At 48.2% G+C, this 20,144-nt stretch overlaps 1 protein-coding gene across 1 annotated transcript in view; it reads right to left on the reverse strand.

Moving 5' to 3' along the window:
- Window positions 1–1,843: 1,843 nt before the first annotated feature.
- RUFY1 (RUN and FYVE domain containing 1) overlaps window positions 1,844–20,144 on the reverse strand; it is a 59,204-nt gene continuing 40,903 nt past the window's right edge. Inside the window, exons 12-18 of the mRNA XM_075542112.1 lie at window positions 16,811–16,908; window positions 13,720–13,839; window positions 13,038–13,167; window positions 11,438–11,532; window positions 5,493–5,541; window positions 3,453–3,530; window positions 1,844–2,497 (exon numbers count right to left, since the gene is read on the reverse strand). Of these exons, the coding sequence (XP_075398227.1) occupies window positions 2,354–2,497; window positions 3,453–3,530; window positions 5,493–5,541; window positions 11,438–11,532; window positions 13,038–13,167; window positions 13,720–13,839; window positions 16,811–16,908 (714 nt within the window). The 3' untranslated portion in view covers window positions 1,844–2,353. The remainder of the gene's footprint in view (window positions 2,498–3,452; window positions 3,531–5,492; window positions 5,542–11,437; window positions 11,533–13,037; window positions 13,168–13,719; window positions 13,840–16,810; window positions 16,909–20,144) is intronic.

Raw genomic sequence — 20,144 nt, forward strand, 5'->3', positions numbered from 1 at the left:
TAATGCAGCCTTAGCTTCATTACCTACTCAGGACACTAGCTGGGAATCTGGGATTCCTTTAGTCCGCAGTTTTCAAAGGCACACATTACTTGAAGTTTTGTGGCCTTGCAGGCCGATGGGTGTTGGGCATGGGAACACTGCATGTGACAGGTGGCTGTGAAGGGCTCTGCAGATGCTCCTGACTTGTTGCATTTCTGTGTTGTGTGCACACACAGTTCTGGTGCACATGAGTGAAGGGGGAGGTCCAGAATGGGGGTGCTGATAATAGAGTTTCATTTGCAGTGTCTTTGTTTTCAAGAGAGGCTGTGTGTTCTGAGCCCAGTACAGCTGAGGTCTTTGCGAAATTCCTCATTACTTGAATACCACGAGAAGGGCTTTAAAGGAGGGCTAGTCTCTTACAATGGACCCTTCAACTAACTTTTAATCTAAAAATACAGGAAGACTAACTTCACTTGACCATCTTTAAGGTGATAAAGGACTTGGGATAAGTGAGTCTAGAACCATACTGACTATAAAAATACCCAGAGAATTTGGTTTAGAACCTTGTGATTTTGAACTCTGCTTAAGGTCTTGTGACTGTGACTATATGCTTGACCCTGTTCAGCAGAATCTGTTTTTAAAGATCCCTCTCCTGCCCCTCCAGGTGACTGATCTGTTTAGGACTAGAGACTGAAAGGTTTCCAAGTTAGGGTATAGAAGTTAAAGACCGAACAGGTCTTTAACAGGTCCATTCAGGTGTTAACTACTGGTAACTTGGATTGATTGTGAATATGCTTACTGAACATAGGTGGAACATTTGGGGGTTGGGAGATAAACTCAAAACATTAAATGTCAGGCAGTGGTAGGTAGGATCTGTCAAAACGGTCTTAAAGGTAGGGGCATTATAACTCAGGCTACCTTTTGTGTGTAGATAAAAGTTAAGGCCCTGAAGTGTTGAAATGCACCGAAAAGATACGCTAACTAGATCCAAAGAAAAATTTTGGGATTGTGCATGTGTATATTATATCTGAGACAAAACTGCAGTTGAGCACGAAGTTTCTAAGCAGATTGAGGGGAACTTCTTGTGCGTGGTTCCTTTAGCCATTATGTCCATCCCTAAAATTGTCTGGAAAAAGTGGTTCAGAAAGGACACCTTCGGGAGGGCTTGGTAGTTGGCTGGGCAGCCTTAAATTTTGAATCCTGGCTATAGTTTTAGCCGGGGGTCCTGGGGTACTAAACATGCTAAGCCTCTCTCATCCATGCCGTAGAAGTGTTGGAACCAATGCTGACACATGCAGATTTTGGTGAGCCTTACATAAGGAAGAGCCCAAAGAGAAATTGGACCCGAAGCTGTGTTGCCAGTGAGCTGGAACAGCTCAGCCTAAGCCAGAGGAGTGGCGGGCAGTGTGAGGCCCCTTGACTGACGTGCCCAGTACTTCATACGGCATGTGCATTCTATCCTGTAGTTCCAGATCACTATCAAATGGCTTCCTAGGGTGGTGGTGGATTGTGGGGAAGTGGTCAGCCTTCAGACCCACAAGTAGCACCTGGAGATTAGGAAGTGATGGCCTCCTGTGTTCTTTTCCCCACATTTTCTACCTGGAGATTAGGAAGTGATGGCCTCCTGTGTTCTTTTCCCCACATTTTCTATCAAATCTCTTCGCCTAAACAGACTTGCTGTCAGGTCAGTGTCCTGTGTGGTGCATGCCCACTGTGATGGGGCCAGGCCTGGCCTAGCCTCACCTGGGACAGCATAACTAGATGTTCCAAAGACTGCCCCAGCCCTTCATCTCTGTACCCCCAAGATGAAGGCATCCTTCCAGACTGTTCCGAAGTGGACACAAGCTGCTCTTCTTCACCATAGTGGAAAATAACCGATTTTATTGAGGGCCAGTGCTAGGTACTGCCCTAGGGTGTGGGGTGGCAAGCCTGGACTGAAGCAGAGAAGGCACGCTGACAGGCCCCAGTCTAGAAAGAGCGGTGGGCAAACTAAAGGGCTTAGTTGAAGGGTAGGTGGGGACAAGGGGAGAAAGGGGAATGGATTAATTACGCCCCACACCTGCTACCGAAGAGGTTTTTTTTCTCAGAAGATAGTAGCAAAACGGTAAAGTTCCATCTGAACAAACACCAGTCAGTGATGTCGCTGTGAAGCTGGAGAAGATTCATCCAGAGGGGCTGATTTCCATACAAACCAAAGCCGGAAGCACCAGCGTCCAGTTCCACTGAGCAATCGTCGGAATGCTGGCAGCCCTGGTGGAAATTTCCCTCTTTCCCTTAATATCTTGGGAAACAACAGATGTCCTGAAGCCCTGATGTTACCCTGAGACCCAGAGAGTTTGGCACCGTACGTTCTGAAGCTGCTGGAGGATGGGCCTTAGGAGGCGGTGGAGGAGCAGCGCTGCAGGAGCAGGGTGTGGCAGCTGTCGCACACACGGACCGGCTTGGGGTAGGAGGGCAGGGCCAGCTCGTTGCTGGAGCATGTGTTGCAGAAGATATGGCCACAGTTGCGGCAGTGGTGCTAGGGGAAAGGGACATAGGATGAGCCACATTTGAACTTTTCAAAACAATGAGTGCTGCTAGGCCTTTCCCATTGCTTCTATGTTTATATTCTTGTAAAACCCATTTTAAGACAAAGGTCTTAATTGTGCTTGTCTTTATACAGCGCTTCAGTTCAATCCCTTTAACTGCTGGGCCCCCTAAGGGTACTTGCTTTCCTAGGCCAGCCCAGCCGGCTCGGTAGACCCCTGCAAGGCACACTTTGAACCCGCGCAGTTCGTCTGCTGCAGAAGTGTCATCTTGGGGACAGCCTCAGGAGGGTTTCTGGATGGGCCCTTCCATTTGTCCTCTGTGACGCTCCACTGGGCCACCGATTGGAATTCCTTCTCTCACAGCGGTGAGCTGAGGAGAACACGTGGTACTAACGGCAGGCACTCATTTTAACAGCACCCAATATCGCTTGAGCTATGTGGCTCAGCCAGAGCAGAGGCTGGTACCTAATGCTCCTGGAAGAAAGGCAGGCTGCCTGGGGGCTGGTCCTGAGACATGCTATCCTATAGGTTCCCATGGAGCAGGGGTGTCACATTTGCGGCCCAAGATGCTCTGAAATACAATGTAATGAGGGAATTGTGTGTACGGTATTGCCTCGATCCCCAAGTGCTTTTTTCTTCACAACAGTTTTTTTCTATTTTCATTTTATTTCAGAGAATTTTGGGCCACAAAAAATTACCTCAGCTGCATGCGGCCCTGGGTTATCCGTTTGACACCCACGACAGTGCCAAAGTAGCCTACACGATGGTCTGGTAGCTGCTACAGGAGCAGCCCTGCATCTGAGAAAGCCCAAGTCCCAATGTTTGCCAGTCATTGAGAGAGGGCCCTCAGGTGGGCGTGGGCAGGAGAGTTGGGGCTGTTTGAGAGGTGGTAGAACAGGGAGCCCATACCTGGGAAAGGGGTGTGTAAGGGCTCACCCCACATACCTTCCTCCGGGAAATGGAGAATTCCTTTTCACACTGTTTACAGTGTGTTGCTTCATCATCTTTCAGCCAAGTGTGGCCCTGAGAAGGAAGAAGAAAACCCAATCTCATCCTGTCTCCTAGGCTGTGGTAGGTAATTAGCCGTGTGTCCACTGGCTGTTAAGGGATTCTGCCTTGCAGGGCAGAGTTGAAGGCGTCCTCCCCCACTGTGGCCACAGCTGAGTGCATGTTCAGTAGCAGCATCTCCTTTTAGCTCTGCACACTGCCCATCAGCTTTCAAGCTGGATTCCCCAGCATCCTGTTGACCTGAGACTCACCCATAACCTTTTCAATAAATTACTTTTGACTGAGGTAATGTGTCAAATTCTGTTTGTTGTATACAGTCCCACACCTGACTGAGACACTCTAGAGGGAAGAGCAAGAAAGGCCAGTGAGACTAGAGTAAGGTACCAGATCAGGCCAACTCTCCAGCGCTACAGCTGCCAGTCTAGAAGATGGTTTTTCTGAGAAGCTCGGGGGGTGGTGTGGCTATGCTCTAGGCGGCTGAACCACAAGGTCGCCACCAGCTGCAGCACAGGAGAAAGACGAGGCTTTGGGGTCACCATGAGTCAGAAGGGGGGTGTTGTGGGGTGGGTACGATGGTCATAATGAGATGCATGACAATAGGGTGATGTGTTCCTTTAGCTCTTCATGTTTTAGGTGTAACTTTCCGGGGACAAGTTGGTGTGGTTGCAAATGACAGTACCGTGCCATTGAGGCTGCCCAGGCTTGCCTCGGGTATCGGTGTTGACATCATGTCCCTGTGGCTCTAAGAATCCCTGTCCGCCGTCATCACGTGGCACCCACACTTGGGGGCAGCACAGGGATATAGTGTCCTTCCATCTGACGAGCTTTCAATTGGTCAGGAGAATATTAGCTAGATGGAACTGTTAAGTATGAGGCATTGGTGGTTCAGTGGAAACGTGGGTGTGACTCCGGGTCACTGCACTGCATGCCAGCAGCTACCCACCGGCCAGTGGAGGTGTGTGCTGCTCAGGCCTGGTCTACTTTCAAAGAGCCGCTGCGTCACCGCGGTCTGACCATAACCCATCGTGAGGATGTCGCTGGAACAAATGTCTGTGTGGGGGCTGCCATGGGCTGGGCAGTTAACAAAGGCACCGACTTGATGGCAGTGAGTTTGAGGATTTTTTTCAAGAACTCTTGGCTTTGTACTTGAAAAATTGAAGAAGCAGCTGTTAAGCTGATAGGACTTCTTAAGGTGGGGGATCTTTGATCTGAATTAAAGTGCAGGACTGCCACCTGGAAACCACACTGACCCCACTGTCATCAAGTGGCTTCCTGATTCACAGGGACCCTTCGCAGGTTTCCAAGACAAAAGTCTTCAGGGCACAGACAACTTTAGCTTTCTCGAGAGGAGCAGCTGGTGAGCTCGAACCACTGACCTTGCAGTTGGCAAGCCTGTTGCTTAACCCCACTGGGTCACCAGGGCTCCTTCCTTTGCCTTACAGCAGAGGGCTGATTTTGCATTGCTGCTACAGCCGAGGCCAAAGGGTGGAAGCCTTTCCATAGGATGGGCGGTGGCTCCCTGGTGGGTAGCTGGCCTGGCCCTGGATGGGCTGGAGAGCACGATTCCCCTGCCTGCCCAGGCCCACAGCACTGGGTTTGTTTCTCCCTTGGAATGTCTGAGTTGGTTCTGAATAATGGTGACCCTATGTTTTGTGGACTGTATGTCTCCTGTGAATCTGCTGGGTGGGGTTAAACTACAGATTCCCCCTTTCAATTCCTGGACTTAACAGCAGAGGACCTGGAGTCAGAAGATTGGTTCTAGATTTGGTCCTGCCACTTTCCAGCAGCTCCATCCAAGCCAAGCTACCACCCTGTGTCTGGGCAGCATTTTTCTCCTCTGGAAATAGGTGACAGCTACCACAGCCTCAACCACACATTCTTGCCCAAGAGTTGTGAGCAAATGGAGGCACAGAAAGGGCAGTTGCATCGCAGGAGCCGACAGTTGTGATGATTAAGCGAATAACCATGATCCAGTACCTTTAGTGCCTTATTTACTTCTTTTATGTCTTCCATCTTCAGCTTTGACCTTCAAAAGAATAAAAGACCACTCAATAAGAGGCTCTAACGCAAGTAAAAGGACACAAAACAGTCATCAGGCTTTGAGAGGAAAACAAGGGAGTGGCACAGTAACAGGACTGCTGAAATGCTTCCCAGGAGCCCTAGGTGCTAACCAACAGGTTGGCTCTCTCTGAGAAAGACCTGGGAATATGCTCATGTAAATGTTCCAAAAAGCCAAACTTACTACCAGAGTGGGCAGCTCTACTCTGTCACATGGGGACACTATGAGCGGAAGTAGAGTGCCCAACAAAATACTTTGCACCTCTGAATAACCTAGTCATCTAGGAGCTCTCTCAGTGTAGTGTGTTGGGCTGCAAACTTCAAGGTCTGTATTCCAAACCCACCAGCTACTCAGAGGGCGAGGAAAGATGAGGTGTCTGTTCCCCAGAAGACCACCTCAGAAACCCCAAGGGGCAGTTCTCGGCTTCACGGGTTTTCTATGATTGGGCAACGACTCGATGGCATTGAGTTTGGAGGTGGTTTTTGAGTCATCTAAACAGAACCTCATACCTCCACATAGGGCTGAAACTGAGGAAACAGCCTATGGGTTCACTCAGACTCAACTGTCAGTGTTTAAGACTTCAAAGATATGTCATGGGAAAGGAAGGGATGTTACCAAACCGGGACAAGGAAGCAAGAAGGGATCCAAAGTCAGTGGTGGGAAGCTCTAAGGCCTAGTAGGGCGTGATCCAGGGTAATGTAACCGAGAGGAATTACTGAAACCCAAATGAAGGCTGAGCATGATAGTGAGACAGGAAGAAAGTCAAAGGAAATAGAGGAAAGAGCTAGGAGGCAAAGGGCATTTATAGAGGTCTAAATACAGGCATGTACATATGTATATATATTTAGATGATGATAGGGAAATAGATCTATGTGCATATGTTTATAGATTTAGTATTAAGGTAGCAGATGGACATTGGGCCTCCACTCAAGTACTCCCTCAATGCAAGAACACTTTGTTGTATTAAACTGGCATTCCATGATGCTCACCTTCCTAACACGATCGCTGAAGACAAATAGGTGAACAAGCAAATGTGAAGAAAGATGATGTTGCCCGGCTATCAAAAGATACAGCATCTGGGGTCTTAAAGATTTGAAGATAAGTGGCCATCTAGCCAAGAAGCAACAAAGCCCACATGGAAGAAGCACACCAGCCTGTGTGATCACGAGGTGTCGAAGGGATCAGGCATCAAAGAACAAAAAAATCATCTCACTGTGAATGAGGGGAGTGCAGAGTGGGGACCCAAAGCCCATCTGTAGGCACTTGGACATCCCCTTAACAGAAAGGGTCTCAGGGCAATGAATCAGTCGGTACAGGGTAGCAATGATGAAACATACAATTATCCTCTAGTTCTTAAATGTTTCGGCCCCGTCCCCACTATCATGATCCGAATTCTACCTTACAAATCCAGCTAGATCAGAGGGCATACACTGGTACAGATAGGAACTGGAAACACAGGGAATCCAGGACAGATGATCCCTTCAGGACCAGTGGTGAGAGAGGCGATACTGGGAGGGTGGAAGGGGAGTTGGGTAGAGAGGGGGAACCGATTACAAGGGTCTACATGCAACAGAATACGGACGGACAACAAAAAAATGTGTGAAGGGAGACATCAGATAGAGTAAGACACGACAAAATTATTTGTAAATTACCAAGGGTTCATGAGGGAGGGAGGGGAAAAAATGACCTGATACCAAGGACTCAAGTAGAAATCAAATGTTTTGAGAATGATGATGCCAACAAATGTACAGATGTGCTTGACACAATGGATGTATTGTGATTGTGTATTGGATTGTGATGAGTTGTACGAGCCCCAATAAAATGATTTTTAAAAATCTGTAATTGTTTATAAATGGCAGAAACTTCCATAGAAACTCCTATTTCTGGCTCCTCTAGGCTGCCCTTCCCTGTGTGTGGTGTCTGCTATGTTCTCCAGCCTGCTCCCTCCCCACCTGCTTGTCAACCTTGGCCAGGGACCGGGGAGTGAGGGTAGGTGGGGTGGGCATGGCCAAGTCTTCTTGCTCCACTCTCCTTAGTGGAGGAACAGTGTCTTCATTTTCCGAATAAAAAACAGGACTGAATATAGTCTGAATTGACTAAATTAAGACAAATAGAACACTAGGTAAATGAGTCTGGGCCTGTCCTTACAACTGAGATCAGTCTAAAAGTAGGACGATTAGATTGTATTTCCCCATGGTAAGGCTGTGAGGGACACAGCTAGACGGCTATGTAAGGGATTAGCGAACAGCCTTTAGGGAAAATCTCCAGGGGATGACAGGTCAGACAGGCTGCCTGGTCTGGATGGCAGCTAGACACACAAACACTTCGCGGAGGGGCACATGGCTGGAGGCGTCCTGTGTGCTCCTGGAATGAAAGCACGAGGAAGCTGTTTGGGTCCAGGTGGAGGAGTCTGAGCTCTGAGAACAGGATGGGAAAGGAGAGCAGGAAGCAACTCCTTGGGTAATAGGCCTAGGCCACAGCACCCCGGCCTCCACAACCCCACACAGCTTGGTGTCCAGGTCAGTTTTCACGGTCAGCCGCAATCTACTTTGGGGCTGTGGCACTGTAAAGGAGGTGAACTCAACTGCTGGGCTGTCTGTCCAGGGTAAAAAGGAGACGGGACACCCAAGAAGGGGGGCACAGAGGGAAACCCTGTCAGGCCACAACCAATCAGAGCCGTCTCTATGCCTGGGTGTGGCTGCTGGGCATCCAGGTGGTTGGTGCTCCTGGGTGCCCTCGGGCTGGCCTGCCCTGAGCACCAGAACTCAGCGAGGATGCTGCCAGGTAGCCCGCGGCTCCGAGGAGCGCCAGCGGGGCTTCTCCAACTATTTAAGAACCAGTTCCACCGGAATCCTAATGTGTCCTTTCTTATCTTCTGTGAGACTTGCTGTTTCATCTGGCAACAGGTTCCACGGGAGCAGGCCTGTTCCCTTGGCTCTGGGAGACAAAGCCCCGCTTTCCAGAGACAGCGCCCTTCTCTGGAAACAGGGCTCTTCGTGTAGAGCTGTGGAGCCTCCATCTTCATCTTGGTGTCTGGTCTCAGCTGTTCTTCACATCTGTCCTCTGGGATTAAACTGCAGACCCCAAAGTGGATTGTTCTTGACTGTGAAGTTCTTCAAGCTCCTAATGTTTTCCCTTAACTGTCAATTGCCACCATCCGCAGAGTCTCCCCGCACGGAAGTCAGGCAGCGTTTCGAGGCAACTGCTTCCTACCCCTGAAGCCCAGGCTGGCTTGGATGCTTTTCTTTATTCCTGAGGAGAGCCAACTGCTCATCTCCCCTGGCTCATCTCTCCTCATTCTACCTCAGGAACAGCGCAATCCAGAAGTCTTTCACTGCTCTGTGTCCAGCCTCAGCATGTCCTGAGAGCCCATACCTGACCAAAGAGGCTTCTTCCAGCCTCTGTGACGGTTTCTTGCACCACTTCTCTCAGACCAAGTCCTGGCCAACCATGCCAGCTCTGGCATAGGGCCATGAAAGGTCAGGTAGGTTGGGGTCCCTGTTGGCCCCAGTCTCATCACTCCTACCTCCCTTTGGTACAGAGGCTCGGAGTCACCTGCAGCTCATACTCAGGGTCCCAAACACTTTATTTTATAAGCCCCTTCGTCCCATTCAGTCATCTCTAGATAAGAGCCTGTAGCCCACACTTGAAGACTCTCAGCCCACAGGGGCCCGCAGGATGGCTCTGTCTATAGCTCGTCACACTACAGGGTCCTCAGTCAATGGGAGACCCTGGGAAGCAGGTCTCTGCAGTGCTGCTGGAGGAGGAGAGGCTGCAGGTCCCGGTGCCAGCCGCTAAGTGGGCACCCACTTTCCCTGTTCTAGCCAGCCACGGGGAAGGGCGGGGCCACCCAACACGTGCCTAAGACCCTCCTCGAGCCTTTGTGATACACAGATGTCTTATCAACCAGCACCTTCTCAGCCGCTGTGAGTGCAGGTGAACTGGACTGGTGGTGATGGCGTCCCCGACGCCCGCCCCTTATTACAAAGACAGCCACATCATAGCTGGGGCCAGGGGAGGCGGCGCGTTGTGTGCAGAAGCTGCAGACCTGCTCTCCTACGTATGAGGTGGGGAGAGAGGACACTGTTCACTGGCCCAGGATCCAGAAGCAAATGAAGAAACAGCCCTTCAAGGGAAGACAGGCAGTACTTAAAGGAACAAGGCAACTCTGTTAGCGGACTTGTGCCATTGTCTGTCTGCCGTGAGCTGCCGTCCCATCAGTCCCCAAAGTCCACTAACTCCATGTGCAACGGGATGGGGCTCCTGTGAGTCCGAGTTTCTCGGCACATCGCTAAGCACTCTCCCCACCATTTGTCTGTCGGTCGGTCGTGCCGGTGCGGTGCTGTGCTGCTGGGAGCTGTGCCACTGGGACGTCCACAGGGTCCCAGGGTCACCCGAGTTTGTAAACAAAGAGCAGACTACAAAGAAGGACGAGGCAGCCACTGCAGGGGAACGAGCACCAGGGCTGTGACTGTCTCCTGAGTGGGCTGGGTGGCTGTGAATCACAAGCACTTAACTGTGTGCGCCACTCAGATCCCAGATACACGAGTATTGCTCCCCGGGTGATCTGCAGACATCTGTTTGTTTCCTGTTCACGTGGACACAAGGAGACAAAATCACCTACACCCCTACTGTGACCTCGAGGGGGCAGCCACACCAAGGATGCTCCCGGATTCACGATACGGACCACCTGCCACCTTGCTCCTCGTGTTGTGGCTTTCCAGATTCAAATACTAACCCTTCATCTCACAGACTTGGGCGCATTGCTCTTGTATTCCTCTTTGGCCCTGGCTCTAGTCCTTTTCGGGCCAGGGTTTTTTCAGTGGTGCCTCTGAGGCCAGGCTGTGCTGGTCATCACTGTCCCCATGTCTGGTCAGAATCACGTGGGAGCAGTGCTTCGGTGGGAGTTATGGAGAAAGAAGGACGTTCCTGCTGGCGACATCATGACTCACTGGGGTTGGGCTTCTCTGTGGTAAACAGCAGAGAGGACAGCAGAGGGAGGCTGATTCCAGAGAGCTGTGTGTGTGTGTGTGTGTAAGCAAGTTTGCACTGGACATCTGTCCCTTACAACCTAGAGTCTTGACTTAGAGAGAGAAGGCTAGAAAAATGGAGGAGTCACATAAATGGACACGTCCTACAAGCTGGGATGTGAGCGCTCTTCTAAGGCCAGGCACCCAGAGCGACCTCTCAGGACTGGAAGACAGGGAAGAGAACTGTAAGTACAGGACAGTCAGAACCACCAGGGCGCCTTGTTCCAGGTTCCTTCACAGCACCCAGCTCCGAGAGACGCTGGAGAGGCAAGCGCCCTGTTCTGAGAAGGGAGCCTTGACGTGCAGCAGGACTGACTGAAGGCCTTTCACCGTGGTGGGGCTGACTTCTGAAAACGTGCACTCCCTCTGGTCTGACAAGCTGATCGAGCGGCTCCCTCTCCTCACGGACCACTCATCTGCCTTCCTTCCCCACTGCCAACGAGCCACTTCCAACTCCGCGACCTGAGGGACACAGGCTTTCCAAGACTAAATCGTTACAGGAGCCTCATCTTTCTCCTCTGGAGTTGTCAGTGGGTTTGAACTGCCGTTCTTTCTGGTTGCTTTAGGGTCTAGATTTTAAGCTGGTGAAAATGCATATTATTAGCCCATAGCTGCCTTTCCCCCTCATCTGGACATGAATCAGTGTAAGACATGCCATGTCTGGGGCCTGACTTCCTGGGAGCTAGTCATTGCGCAGCAGGCCAGCTTCTTGACTGGACCTCCCTTCTGGACAGCAGGATACAGGCTTGGGGCTTGAGTGATGGAATGGGCAGACTGGGTGGGGCCCCTCAATACGGAAGGAAGGGAGGAAAGACGGGGGCAGTGTCTCTTACTGGCTGAGGTGCAGTCCCATTTCCTGGAGGGCTTGTTCCTGCTCATCACACACCTTCTGTAGCTCTACCTTCTCATCCTGGAGCTCCCGCAGCTCCTACAGGGAACAGACCAGACATGGCACTTACTGTTTTTAAAGGTCTAATAACAAGTACCAAGCAGGGCAGAAGCCTTTCAAAGAGTCCCAAGCAGCGGCTCTCCGGGAGGAACCTGGGGCGGTCTGCTGCTGTCGGAGCTGCAGCCTTGGTAGCCCTGCGGGGCAGTTCTGGGGGCTTGCTATGAGTGGGAAGCCATGGCCCGGCCCGGGGTTTGGGTCTAATTAGCCTCATTCTGAAGAGGAATTGTTGTTCATGGGTATGGCACACACTGACTTCTGAAGAATGGGCAGCACCCGGGTGATGCTGCACGAGTGCTCTCTAGCTGGCTGGGGCTGGGGACACAGCCACGTGGGGAGACAAGGAAAACCAGGCCCCCTCACAGGGCGAGTAACACTCTGCCCACCCTACTCAGAAAGACTGAAAACCACCACCACCACCATCCAGGTAAAGGGTCTCAAACTATTTAGATATACACTGTATACAAAATGAGGCTAAGCTGGCACCAGCAGAGGCTATTTTGAAAGGAGGCATTTTTGGACAGGACTTCTGGGAATTTCCTGTGAATGAGGGAGCGAGTAAGGCTCAGAGAGGCAGATCTGAGCACTCACTCGTGGTCCTCGCCTACTGCTCAGGCCTGAGTGCTAGGATCTCCTGACCTCGGGCCTATTAGTGCGAGGGGGAGGCACGAGAGGCACCCCAGGGTGAAGCACATGGTGTTCTTTTCCAAGGGGGAGCCTAACGCAAACCTTAGACACAAGTGTTTTTACGTGGTGTTAAGGGAGCATGCTCCATGGTCCAACAGAGCTTTCCAGTTCCTCAGTTTCTCCCTGTGCTCTCAAGGTGGTGGCCTTCTCAGCTCTGCCCCTACTTCCACGCCCAGGCCTGCTCCACGCTTCAAAAGGGCTGTTGGCACTTTCCAAAAGCAATCAAATGAGCCTTTCTGACTGCACGGAGGCACCGTTACCTGCCTAATACAACCAGAATCCAGGTCTGGAGGCTGCTCCAGCCCCGCAGGACCCTCCCTTCGCCAGCTGTGTGGGTGGAAACCAATGAGGTGACCAGTAGCTCTGAGAGTCTGGAGAGATGACACCAAAAAGACAATGTCCCCTGAGAGCTCGGTTCCCAGGCCTGCGGGTCATCTCTGGCTATCCCTCAGGTCTCTGCTGGACTGACCGCCCCTTTCAAATCGAGCCCCTCCTTCAACCTCAGTGCCACCCAGTCTTCCTAAAGCCTCTTCATAGCACTGCCCAGGCCCTGCGTTTCCCGAGCTCACAGCGCGTTGTCTTCTCACCACATATGCGCTGCAGGAGTAGGCCCTCTCCTGCCTTCTTCGAGCAGGGTCCCCACACTGACACTGGAGCACAGCAAGGACTTGTTCTGTGGCTGCCGTGGAGCCCGAGACAGGCAGGCACTTCCAGGGAGGGGAGATGTGCCGTGGGGCTCTCAGCAGGAATGTGTGCAGTAGGCTAGCAGCTCTTTCTTGCCCAAGAGTGACTCACTTTACCTTTTTTAATCCTTTTACTTGTTGCAGCTCTGTTCGAAGGAGAGAGGAATTGTCTTTCTCATGCTGCAATTCTCGCTGAAGAGCTTGTCTCTGCTCTTTTTCAGACTTCAACTCTTTCTCTAGACTTGAGCTGGTTGTCCAAAATAAACTTGAGTTAGTCTCAATGGAGATTTTTCACAGCAGCCCCACCATGCACAACCTCAAAGCCTGCTCAGGCTACCACTGGCGCCTTGAAACCCTTCAGCAAGACCTGGGACTGGAGGCCTTCCCCCAGGGTCACCTCCGTAAGACAGGGGACATGTAGGAGAGACGCAGGACAGGCACACAATGGACATAATGGAAGTGAGAACAAAGATGCGTTCTAAACAATGAAGGACCACAAAGAATCTTCTTTCCCAGAGGCCACTGACAACAGGATCCCAGAGGATAAATAAAGCCAGTGGCTGGCCAGGAGAGATTGCTCCCTCTTCTCGGCTGAGGGCCTGGGAATGCCATGTGGCCCCTCGGGAGCCCTTTTCTCCTTAGCAGACGGCCTCTCTCATCTGCCGACTTTTCCCGTAGCACATGTGCTCTCATCCTAAGTCCAGTCGGAGAAGGGGTATGACCCTCTGAAGTACCATGCTTTCTGCTCTCAGTTTCTCCTGGCCTCCCAGCCCTCCCGGAGCGCATGGCCCAGGCCTACCATTGTGCATGCAGCTGGGCAAGCTGCTGCTGCAGGGCGCCCACCCGCCCGCCCAGCTCCTGCTGCAGCTTGTGGCTCCGCTCCTCAGCCCCCTGCCTGGCCTGCTCCGAATGCTGCAGCCTGGATGGAACACAAGAAAAAAAATCATGTCTCACAATCTGCAGTCACACAATCTGAGGTCTCTGTTCTTTTACATATAAACTGGCTCTCATGTTATGTTTTCTTATGAATTTTAATGTGTGTAGAGATTTGTAATCAGGATTGATAAAATTGTTCCATCACTCCATAAAACTTCCTCGTGCTGCTACCCCTGAGTAGCCAGACCCTTTCCCTAACTCCTGTCAACCCCAGATCTGTTCTTTGATACTATTGGGTTTCATTTCTTTAAGAACATCATGTAAATGGAAGTGCACCGTATAACCTTCTGAGACTGGGGTCTTACTCTGAGCATCATGTCTTTGCGGTAAATCTAAGCCTTTGTGTGCATGGATAGTTCATCCCACTGAATGGCTGCGTAAGTACTTCAGGGACTCCAGTGTAAAGGGCAGGCGTCCTCAAATTTTATAAACAGGAGGCCAGTTCACTGTCCCTCAGACCCGTTGGAGGGCTGGACTACAGTTTAAAAAAAAAACCAACTATGAACAAATTCCTATGCATACTGCACATATCTTATTCCGAAGTGAAAACAGACGGGACAAAGCCACCTGGCGGGCAGCTGTGGGATGAAAGTCATCAGGGCTGACATGCTCAGTGCGCTGCAGGTGGAGCTGTTCTCCCAGGGTCAACACAAAGGGCTCCTAGTTGCCTTTGTTTGTGGGTTGGTTGGTTTCTGGTCTCATTTTGTACAACGAGATAAATGTTTGGCGGGGAGTTTGGTAGGTTTTGACATAGCCCAAGACAACTGTCCTTGCTGGAACTGGCACAGGAGGAATGGGACGTTGCAGCCGCAGCACCAGGGCCACGGGTTCAAGCACAACAGGTGTTATTGTCCTCCTGCTACGGCTGCGGCTGCACGGTCCTGGGAATGGAGACAGGCTTCTTTCCACACGCGAGACACCAGAGCACCCAGCCAATGTCTGAGGGGACCATGGGCAGCGCTGTTGAAATGCAACATGGAGAAGCACGAGAAGAGCCAACGCCTCGATTCACTCTTCATTCAGTGCGAAGAGGGCGGAACTCTGTGACCTCCTCATGGACCCCTGGGTCGTGTCTACTGGGAAATCCCAGGGGCTTTGTGCAGCTCTCCAACGGCCTAGTCATTCTAGGCTGTTCAGTTTTTGTTCCTTCAAATTTTGTTTTACAGGGGCAATAAAAAGGTATTCTACCAGAAATGTATTCTCTTAGAAATGTAATGGTTTATGTTTGTATAAACTTCCAAGGACTTAAATGTGTTTGTTGGCAGGTGATACAGATAATCTTGATTATTTTAATATAAATGAACTTAAACATCCATGTCAGAAGTGTGGTATATTAAATAAGTGCCAGAGAGTTTCTACAATTATCACTGTGGACAAAACTATACATTTTCTGATACTTGAGAGTAGGTGTAATAAGTGACAGGCCTGACCTGAACTGATTGCGGCACTAGCTACAAGGATTTGTTGTTGCCCTCTGTGGCAGTTACATAATCCTCTGCCAACTTAGGCAAAGGGTAGAGTCTAGTCTGTCAATCACATCGCAGCTCGATGACCTCATTTGGAGGTACAAGGGAGATAATAGCTTACTGGAGGCTAGACACTCTGCCTTCCATTTCCTCCTGCTGAGACACTCAGAGAGCTGGAGGAGACATGTGGAGACTCGTACCAGTGTTGAGATGTTTCCACTGCCACTGGATCCACAAGACTTCCCACCCATTGGCCTGTGATCTGGCATTATCACATGTTTTTTGTGAGTCTGAAGAGGACTTTATAGATTGGTATTGGACATATGGGCTAAAATTGGATTTATGGACTTGATCTGGACTGGGCTGGTTTGTTTCCTCAATATACAATTGCTCATTCAAATAAAGGTCTTTCTTATACACTGATGAGTGTCTATGAATTTATTTCTCTAGTCAACCTGGACTAACACACCCTCTAACACTAAATTCTAATGGTTAAAAAAAACAGCTATGGATATTTGTACATAGATTTTAATGTGGACATAAATTTTCATAACCAAGCATGGGACTACTGGGTCATATGGTTAAGTGTATACATTACTTCCTACTAGGACAGTTATAAAAATATATTTATCTATTTGTAAGAATGTTTAGTCATTTTAATCAGTGTTATTAGTGGCATCTTATTAAGATTTTAATTTGAAATTCCAAATGGCTGATGATTTGTTTAATTTCCCTTTGTAAATCAGATTCGGTAAAGTGTCTATTTAAGTCTTTTGCCCACTTTGCTTATTGTTGTGTTTTGGATGCAAGTCCTTGGTTTCTTCCAATCTGTAACTTATCTCTTATCTTGTTAATTCTTTTAACAGCGCCTTTCTTGGGGCAAATTTAAAAATTTTAATAAAGTGAAATTTATCAAGTTTTCTTCTATGGTTTGTGCTTTTGGTACAGTCTTACAGAACTGTACTTAACCCAAGAACACAGATTTTTTTTCTCTTAAAAACTTTATAGTTTTATGCTTTACATTGAGATTTATGATCCATTTTGAGTTGACCGAAAAAAATTAAAATACAAGCTGTAGGTTGAGGTTCATTTTTGGGATGTTGTATGTTTATATGCACATCATTTACTGAAAAGACTGCTTTTTCCATTGAATTATGTTTGCACTTCTGTACAAAATCACTTGGCCATATTTGTGTAAGTATGTTTTTTAACTCTGATCTGGTTCACTGTTGGCTTCCCATTTAAATATGCTAATGATGCAAAGCTCACCATACTGTTCTGAAGCCTTGAGAAGACACTAGCTGATGCAGTGCCTGGAAGGTGATTAAGTGACCTGGGCAGGCTGTGAGACCAGCTCTTGTGTTGGAGACTCTGGACCTGACGAACCAATTACTCAAACCTGTCTGTACCCTTTGGAGAGATTCTTAGTTCCCAGGTCTAGAGAATGTCCAGTCCCTTCAAGGAATACCTGCCAGAGGAAGTGGTTACCTTTCTTCCATTTGCTTCATGTTGGACAGAACTTGACTGGTTCTTCCTTCAAAAGATGTGATGGTTTCATTCTTCTGCTGTAAATTGCTCTCTGCATTCTATGAAAGGAAGGAGAATGGTTACACTACTCTGTGCCCCACGCCCACCCCTGCTCAGTCCCACCCTTGGACTACAAGCAGTGTTCAACTGTTAACCTTCAACATCTGAAACATTTTCAAGGGTGCTTTATTAATTGCCATTTTCCCCGAGACAGACTGGGCCAAGGCTCCCAGCGGTATCAATAGAACAAAATGCAAAGAGGGAGCACATGGATTGTTTTCGCCCTCTAAGAAGAAAATATCTGCTTCTCTTTTTGAAAATATACTTTAGAGTCAGAATGCAGCCACATTCACCAGTCTCCATCCTGCACAGCCAGCACTGTGAATGAGTACATTGCACACACACACACAGACACACACACACCTCTGACTGAATCCAATATATACTGAAAATTGTATACCAGAGCCAAGTAGGACTCCAGGAATATAAGGAACCGTCCCTAGGTTTTCCAAGGATGTGATGAAAACAACAACAAACTTTTATTGATATATCCTTTACATGTCATACAATTTTATTGGTCAAGATTATAAAGAAGATGTTTGCAACCATCACCACAATCAATTTCAGAACATTTCCTTCTTGTACTCACTGTTGTTAGCTCCCCATGTCCCCCAAACTTCCTTTGTCGTGCCTGTAGGCAATTATATATCCAGGTGCGGTCTCTCGGCCATTATGGACTTTACAATGCTCTTTGTATGAGAGCGAGGCTACACATAATCCTGGATCTTCACTTCAGAGGGGAGTCACTGGAGGCTTAATCCATGTGAGAACCCTGTAAATGAATTTTGGACTTCCACTGTCATCTATAGCTTTCTGCAAACAGAATGCTAACAATTTATGCTCTGATACGATTCCCTCCTTCACATTTGGATTTTATTACTTACTATCCTTGGATCACACAGGTTGGTGTGCTTCCTCCATGCAGACTTAGTTGACACCTCACTTAGATGGCTGCTAGTTTGAAGATAAGACTTTTAGACCCCAGGTGCTATTCTTTCTCATAGCTGGAAACCACCACGTTTTCTCCACCAGACTTTTCTAGTGCACCCATATCGTTAGTGTCACCCTCTTCATGAGGGTGAATATTGAGTAGGGCCATGTCATAAGAATTAGTTTTTCTTAGATTGGGGTTAGATTTAAGTGTGAGCCCCAAATTCATTCTTATGTCTATGGTTTATATAGGTATCTGGTTCACTTTAGAGATGTGATCATTTTATGATAGAGAATATTATCAATCATTCTCCCTTGGGCATAAAGTGATTCTATCGATAGTTTCATTGATTGAAGGCTATGATCTATAAGGAAGCAGAATGTCACATCTTTCTTCCAAGGGGCAGTTGGTGGGTATGAACCACCAACTTTTTGGCTAACAGCCAAACTCTTGAGCACTATACCAGCAGGTCTCCCTGTGAAGAGATTAAACTGTCTTTAATTGCTGATGATAATTACATCCAAAACCAACAGGGTAAAGAGAGCAGCCACTAGAACTCGACGGTGAGTAAGGCTGCCAAATATAAGAGCAACTTACCAAAAAAATAGCTACAAGACCTAACAAGAAAACGTAACAGCAGTCAACTGAGTCCACATAGAAGAACACATTAGCTTGTGAGATCCAAAAATGACAAGTCCAAAAATCAAATATGACGAAGGGATAAGTAACACAGCCTAAATTGTGATCACCCAATTTGTGGAGGGCTGTGGAGGTCAGTGGGAGCCCCAAAGCCATCTAGCAGAGCAGCTAGTTAGATTAAGCTGCTGGCAGATCCCCTCTAGCCACAGGCAAGGGTCTGGAACAGCCTTACTATCAAACATAGATCATTGTATTCCAGATTAGGCTGGATCACACTTGATACTCGGCCCGTTGACCTCCTTCGAGAGTCCAGTGGTTCTCAACCTTCCTAATGCTGCAAGCTTTTAACACAGTTCCTCATGTTGAAATGACCCCCAACCATAGAATTATTTGTGATGCTATTTCATAACTGTAATTTTGCCACTGTTATGAATCGGACGACCCCTGTGAAAAGGTTGTTCGACCCCCAAAGGGGTCATGACCCATAGGTGAAAACCGCTACTCCAGACCCAAACTGAATTTGTTCTAGGTACAAGCATCTAGTGCTTGTTCTGGCTTTTTAAATATTGGTGGAAGTCTTTTCTGTCCTGTTCATTGTGGTATTTTTGTCTTTCCATGGCCATTGTTTTATCCTTACCACTTCATTTAGGTTTTGTTCTTTATGGTTTCTGTTAGGTTTAACAGTTTATGAAGGACAGAAGGAGTAGATGCATCGAGATGATAACTGATCTGTAGGGATATAGCATGGGTGTGGGGGGGAGATGGGGCGTGTTAGGGGATTTGGGAGTAAACAGTGATGGGGGAGGGGAAGGGAGCACTAAAATTGAATGTAATTAAACAGCTCATTTTAAAGGTGATTTAATCATGGGAGAAAAAAAAGTCCTGAAACCGATGTGGTAATGATTATACAATTCTTCTTGACATGATTGAATGACTGAAATGTATGATGTGGATTTGGTGTTGATAAAACTGGGGAAAAAAACCCCAAAAAACAAAAAACCATAACGGAAAAGGCATCAGTCACACTAGTAACATAACCTATAAGGAGCTCTTTATGGTGGAAAGAAAACAAATAAAAATATCTGAATAAATGGAAACATTTCATGCTCTTGGATGGGATGCCCTAATAGTGTACAGAAGTCAATTTTCTTTCAAATTAATCTGTAAATTCAATGAACTCCTCACTTAAAAAAAGTCAATTTTAGAAGAGGAGAAAAGAGACACAATGAGGAGCAGTGTGACCTGAACTATAAAGTGGAGGTAATTAAACCCAACAGAGCATCAGAAAGGGCCTCCGAGACAGCTCCATTTTTATACAGGAAGTGATATGGGATAACAGTAGCTCCACGGTATCAATGAGCAGAGGGTGGGTTAACTTTTCAGTGGCTGGCTACATGGAGACAAAGAAAACTGGATCCCTGGGTTAAGATCACATCCGTTGAAAGGTAAACTAGATGCAAAGGGTACAACCTAACTCTGAAAAGTAAAACGAACGTGGCATTTCTTTCATACCAGGGATATGAAAGGGCTTCTTAAACAAAATCCTCAAAGTGTAAACATAATGTGGAAAGTTGACACTTTTGACTGTATTAAAAAAAAGGATTCAAAGTTACTCTCAAACAAAATATGAGGTGGATTGATGTAGTGGCTGCAACACTGGGCTCA

The sequence above is a fragment of the Tenrec ecaudatus genome, chromosome 2, assembly GCF_050624435.1.
Source record: "Tenrec ecaudatus isolate mTenEca1 chromosome 2, mTenEca1.hap1, whole genome shotgun sequence".
Lineage (NCBI taxonomy): Eukaryota > Metazoa > Chordata > Mammalia > Afrosoricida > Tenrecidae > Tenrec > Tenrec ecaudatus.